The sequence below is a fragment of the Bufo gargarizans genome, chromosome 4, assembly GCF_014858855.1.
Source record: "Bufo gargarizans isolate SCDJY-AF-19 chromosome 4, ASM1485885v1, whole genome shotgun sequence".
In the NCBI taxonomy this organism is placed as follows: Eukaryota; Metazoa; Chordata; class Amphibia; order Anura; family Bufonidae; genus Bufo; species Bufo gargarizans.
The window spans coordinates 246,405,155-246,411,898 of NC_058083.1; the positions used below are offsets into that span (position 1 = coordinate 246,405,155).

A 6,744-nucleotide genomic window follows, 5' to 3' on the forward strand; every position below is an offset into this window, starting at 1 on the left:
CCAGAGCTAGCCTTTTATGCCTTGGAGGTGCTGGCCTGCCCGGCGGCCAGCGTTTTGTCTGAACGTGTATTCAGCATTGCAGGGGGCGTCATTACAGACAAACGCAGCCGCCTGTCTACAGCCAATGTGGACAAGCTGACGTTCATAAAAATGAACCAGGCATGGATCCCACAGGACCTGTCCATTCCTTGTGCAGATTAGACATTAACTACCTCCCCTTAACCATATATTATTGTACTCCAGGGCACTTCCTCATTCAATCCTATTTTTATTTTCATTTTACATTATATTGCGAGGCAACCCAAAGTTGAATGAACCTCTCCTCTGTCTGGGTGCCGGGGCCTAAATATATGACAATGGACTGTTCCAATGTTGGGTGACGTGAAGCCTGATTCTCTGCTATGACATGCAGACTGATTCTCTGCTGACATGAAGCCAGATTCTCTGTTATGGGACCTCTCTCCTCTGCCTGAGTGCCTGGGCCTAAATATATGACAATAGACTGTTACAGTGGTGGCTGACGTGAAGCCTGATTCTCTGCTATGACATGCAGACTGATTCTCTGCTGACATGAAGCCAGATTCTCTGTAACGGGACCTCTCTCCTCTGCTTGGGTGCCTGGGCCTAAATATATGACAAGGGACTGTTACAGTGGTGGCTGACGTGAAGCCTGATTCTCTGCTATGACATGCAGACTGATTCTCTGCTGACATGAAGCCAGATTCTCTGTTACGGGACCTCTCTCCTCTGCCTGGGTGCCTGGGCCTAAATATATACCAATGGACTGTTCCAATGTTGGGTGACGTGAAGCCTGATTCTCTGCTATGACATGCAGACTGATTCTCTGCTGACATCAAGCCAGATTCTCTGTTACGGGACCTCTCTCCCCTGCCTGGGTGCCTGGGCCTAAATATATGACAATGGACTGTTACAGTGGTTGCTGGCGTGAAGCCTGATTCTCTGCTATGACATGCAAGCTGATTCTCTGCTGACATGAAGCCAGATTCTCTGTTACAGGACCTCTCTCCTCTGCCTGGGTGCCTGGGCCTAAATATATGACAATGGACTGTTACAGTGGTGGCTGACGTGAAGCCTGATTCTCTGCTATGACATGCAGACTGATTCTCTGCTGACATGAAGCCAGATTCTCTGTAACGGGACCGCTCTCCTCTGCCTGGGTGCCTTGGCCTAAATATATGACAATGGACTGTTACAGTGGTGGCTGACGTGAAGCCTGATTCTCTGCTATGACATGCAGACTGATTCTCTGCTGACATGAAGCCAGATTCTCTGTTACGGGACCTCTCTCCTCTGCCTGGGTGCCTGGGCCTAAATATATGACAATGGACTGTTACAGTGGTGGCTGATGTGAAGCCTGATTCTCTGCTATTATAGAGGATGATGAGATCCGCACACCCTATTGGGTAATGGGTGCCCACGGAGGACGAAGGATCGTCACGTAGTACAATGAAGAAATTCGTGGCACACCACAATAGTTTTGATGCAATTTAATTATAGGTTGATGTTTTACATCATTTCATTTCATATATTCATATATTCACATATATAATTGATACATCCGGGTAGAAGCAAATCAAACTTGCATAGCATGTCCCAACGTTTCGGCCATATGTCTGGCCTTTGTCAAGGGATCTATAAGAAATTATATAAATTGGAAACATTTGTAAATTCATGTGAATGAAATGAGGATCATAAAAAGATTCTGGAAAAATCATTTGAGGGTCCAGTATATGTCAAAGCAAGAAAGCAACTTAAAGGGGAAATAATTCCAAGAGTATCATCATTACAGCAAGACACAGTGAGGCATTGACGGACAGCATATAAGGGGTAGCAATAGTGGCATCATATGTTAGCATAATAATTATAAGTCAGTGGAACACTTGAATATATACATACATAAGTAAAGTCTTATCATATAAATCAGGAAGTCTGGCTATAAGTCCCCTGATATGGTGTCCCTAGATGCCTGTTTGTAATGTACAAGTCGTTGAATAGTCTCTAGAGGAAGAGGGAAGAGACCAGTAATTACCTGAAGTGGTTAGCTGTAAGGAATTCGGCCGGATGTGGACGCTGTGTGGGGCGCGCTGGGTTTTATAAAGGAGGCTAGAGTGTACTGTCTAGATGGTGGCTGCGTGCGTCCGCGATGACGTCATGCCGTTGGCGCATGCGCAATGATCAATATTAGTCACATAAGGGCATATGTGTTGCCCTTACTGTAGATATCATAAGATGGAACCTGCACATAAATAGTTAGCTCTATTGTAGTGTGTGGCTATGCTAAGGGGACTATGGTTCACTGTTGTTATATAATCTGATTGATATGTATAGTTATGGAGGCCGCAAGTATCACACAGAATGAAATCACATAGATGAGGACATCGCATTAATGGGTTGTAAAATCACATCATATTATAGATAACACCATTTTATGGATAACATTATATCATGAATAACAATTATTAATGATAGTCACAGATAATGGTATATAATAATGTTAATATATACTATTAATATCTAATGATTACTAGGTTATGTGGATGAGGGGAAAAGGGGATGAATGGGGTAAAGGGAGGGAGGGAAAAGGAAAGGGGCAAGGAAAGGGGGGGAAGGGAGGTAGGGGGGGGGGTGGTTTCTCACCCATATGGTCTAGATCTATATTCCAATTCTATCGAATCTGTGAGGAGAAACATATAATCATTGTTAGTAAACTAGACAAATAAGATACAACAATATTGATATATAAAGTCCATTATATATTAAAGAAGAAATCGCATTCCCGATTTAGTCCTTTGGGGCTCAGTGTGTCCAGGCGATGGATCCAGTATGATTCCCGTTGTTTAAGCAATAGTATCTGGTTTCCACCCCTACGTGGGGTTTTAATATGTTCTAATACCTGGAATCTCAAAGATGAGATCTGGTGGTTCCTTTCCTTGAAGTGGGCAGGGATTGGTAGAAGTAGTTGGTTGGTTCTTATGGTGGATTTATGTTTCGATATCCTATCTCTGATATGCTGGGTGGTTTCACCCACATAACATAAGTCCGCAAGGGCATTTGATAAGATAAACCACATTCGTGGAATCGCATGTAAAAAAGTCATTGATTGTGTAACGTTTGCCCGAATGTGGGTGTGTCACTGTATTCCCTTTAATCACACTTGAGCACTGTGCGCAATGGAGGCAGGGAAAAGTGCCCGTTTGTGGGGGACCTAGAAACCTCTGGCGTGGAAGTTTTGTCTGGGGTCCAATGTCTGCTCGGACCAATCCATCCCTTATGTTTTTAGTGCGTTTGTAACAGGTTAATGGCGGAATTTGGAAACTCTGTTATCCCTGGATAGGCTTGTGTCAGTATATGCCAGTGTCGTTTAAGTATATGTTGTATTTTTGGTGTTAAAGGATGGTATGTGAGTATACTAGGTATACGTCTAGAGGATTGTGGCTGTGAGTTAGTCGTACCTGAGGGTTTAGGTTTCTGTGTAAAAGAATGATCAGGGTAGCCTCTCTCAGTAAATTTCTTAGTCATTTCGTCTAGTCTCTTTGCCTTTATGGAAGAATCGCTGACAATGCGTTCTACCCGAGTTAATTGGGAGCGTGGTAGTGATTTCTTGGTGGCTTTTGGGTGGTTGCTAGAATATAGTAGGAGGCTATTTCTATCAGTCGGTTTATTGTATAAATCAAAAGTTATGTTGCCAACTTCATCTTTAAGTACTAGGGTGTCCAGGAAACTAATTTGATTATTATCAATTTGCATGGTGAAGCTTAATTCAGGATATATATTGTTGAGATACTGATGAAAGGCTTCTGCACTAGATGTGGGTCCGCTCCATAGACAAAAAATATCGTCTATGAAGCGTAACCACACTCGAGCATGTTGCTGAAAAAGAGGATGTTGGTATACATATGTCTCCTCGAAATGGGTCATGTAAGCATTTGCGTACGGGGGGGCCACATTCGCCCCCATCGCGGTACCACGTTTCTGCATGTAAAACGTGTCGCCAAAGAGAAAAAAATTCTCAAATAGTACTGTGGAGAGAAGGGCTAGACAAAATGCTTGTTGTTGGCCAGTGAGTATAGATTGTGTTTGGAGTAAATTGGCTGTTGCTTCAATGCCCTTCTGGTGTTCAATGGATGTATATAAGCTATTTACATCCATAGTTATTAGTATAGTGTTCACTGTAGGTGTGCTCTGACTTAATTTGGTGATGAAGTCCTGAGTGTCTAATAAAAAGGAGCGTGATTTCTTAATGAGGGGGGTCAAGATCTTGTCCAGATAAACGGACAGGGGTGATAGTATAGAGTCTGTAGAAGCAACTATTGGTCTCCCTGGTGGATTATTGAGGTTTTTATGGATTTTTGGAAGAGTATAAAAAACTGGCGTGATTGGGTATTGTTTTGTCAGGAAAGTTACGGTTTTTTCATCTATGATTGCCTGTTCTTGATAGTGTTGGAGTATGTTTTTAATTTTTTTAGCAATGTTCGGAGTTGGATCAGTTGTGAGGGGTTCATATGTGTCTCGGTCATTTAGTTGGTTGGAGATGTCTGTGATATACATTGATTTATCCATGACCACTATGGCCCCTCCCTTATCTGCTGGTTTGATCATGATTTTTGTATTTGTTTGTAATTCTTTTATAGCTCTCCGCTCTTCCACCGTCAAGTTAGATGAATGTTTAAATTCACCCCTGGTGTAGGAATCCAGGGTCTGTTGTATATTTTGTTTAGTGAATGAGATGTAGGTCTTAACTGGGTGGTATGATTTAGGAGGCATATAGGAGCTCTTGTTCCTAAGACCCAATGTTTGTAGTGCCAATGCATCATTCATGTTTCCACCATGTACCACATTTTGTTGATCACCCTGGCCAAAATGTGTTTTTAGTCTGATGGTTCGGTAGAACCGTTGCAGTTCTTGTTCCAAAAGAAAGGTATTTAGTGGTGTGGTGGGACAGAATGATAGGCCCTTTTGCAATACTGAAATTTGGGCAGGTGAGAGAATGACAGAAGAAATGTTCATCACTAAGTTATTCATATTACCTGTGATCGAGTCAGGATTCGATTGTCGGGATCTCCTCCTCTGACTTCTCCGCGGTCGCCTCTTCCTTGTCTGTAACGGTTCTGTCCTCGTCCTAAAAAATGCCTGCGGCGTTGAGTGTTGATCCTTCCGCTTTCTGAACCGGATGAACTTTGTCCTGAGGAGAAGTCGTGATTTCTGTTGTCCCAGCCTGCTTGTGGATTGAGGTCGCGCCATCTGTATACCCTGTTTAGCCTGTAATCCTCGGCGTCCCTGATAAATTTCGCCCTTTTGGTACCTTCTGTATATTTCTGGTATTCGGAAGTTTGTTTAGATGTTTTTTCTTTTAATGTTGTCCACTCTTCCGTGGGTAGTATACTTGATAATTGTTCTTCCGTTGCTGTGATTTGTTTCTGAAGGTCCTCTATAGTATGTCGGGCCTTGTCAATGGTTAGTAACATGAGATCGAATGAGCACTTGTTAATAATGTTCTCAAAGCGGTCACAAAAGTCGGCGTCGTCCTTGAATAATGTCGGACGTAGATGCGAGCGTAAACCTCTCGGTATACGATTATTTTTGTGGTACTCCGTGAGGGTGCTGCAATGTAATATTAAAGAGGTTAATCTACGCAGGTCGCGTGTGTAGTCTCGAGTCTTCCATTCCTGAGCTGGAATCTGTAGAAAGTCGTTGCCAAACTGGACTTGGGAGATGATACTGTTCGTGGTTTCGATGTCATATGAAAATGTATTTGACGACATCTGACCTTGGGGTGCTGAATCTGCAGATTCGTTAGTATAGAGGATGATGAGATCCGCACACCCTATTGGGTAATGGGTGCCCACGGAGGACGAAGGATCGTCACGTAGTACAATGAAGAAATTCGTGGCACACCACAGTAGTTTTGATGCAATTTAATTATATGTTGATGTTTTACATCATTTCATTTCATATATTCATATATTCACATATATAATTGATACATCCGGGTAGAAGCAAATCAAACTTGCATAGCATGTCCCAACGTTTCGGCCATATGTCTGGCCTTTGTCAAGGGATCTATAAGAAATTATATAAATTGGAAACATTTGTAAGTTCATGTGAATGAAATGAGGATCATGAAAGAGATTCTGGAAAAATCAATTGAGGGTCCAGTATATGTCAAAGCAAGAAAGCAACTTAAAGGGGAAATAATTCCAAGAGTATCATCATTACAGCAAGACACAGTGAGGCATTGACGGACAGCATATAAGGGGTAGCAATGGTGGCATCATATGTTAGCATAATAATTATAAGTCAGTGGAACACTTGAATATATACATACATAAGTAAAGTCTTATCATATAAATCAGGAAGTCTGGCTATAGGTCCCCTGATATGGTGTCCCTAGATGCCTGTTTGTAATGTACAAGTCGTTAAATAGTCTCTAGAGGAAGAGGGAAGAGACCAGTAATTACCTGAAGTGGTTAGCTGTAAAGAATTCGGCCGGATGTGAACGCTGTGTGGGGCGCGCTGGGTTTTATAAAGGAGGCTAGAGTGTACTGTCTAGATGGTGGCTGCGTGCGTCCGCGATGACGTCATGCCGTTGGCGCATGCGCAATGGTCAATATTAGTCACATAAGGGCATATGTGTTGCCCTTACTGTAGATATCATAAGATGGAACCTGCAATAAATAGTTAGCTCTATTGTAGTGTGTGGCTATGCTAAGGGAACTATGGTTC

General features: G+C 42.5%; 1 protein-coding gene across 1 annotated transcript; it reads right to left on the reverse strand.

Moving 5' to 3' along the window:
* Positions 1-1,526: 1,526 nt before the first annotated feature.
* Positions 1,527-5,843, reverse strand: LOC122933714. The gene is made up of 3 exons (XM_044288681.1): positions 5,049-5,843; positions 2,659-2,695; positions 1,527-1,653 (listed from the first exon to the last, which is right to left on the reverse strand). Exons 1-2 carry the CDS (start codon positions 5,781-5,783, stop codon positions 2,687-2,689), a joined length of 744 nt encoding a protein of 247 aa, XP_044144616.1. The 5' UTR covers positions 5,784-5,843; the 3' UTR covers positions 1,527-1,653; positions 2,659-2,686.
* Positions 5,844-6,744: the final 901 nt, after the last annotated feature.

What these genes read in the sequence shown, in the direction of transcription:
- LOC122933714 (XM_044288681.1), bottom strand. Translation starts at nt 5,783, where the DNA reads ATGTCGTCAAATACATTTTCATATGACATCGAAACCACGAACAGTATC.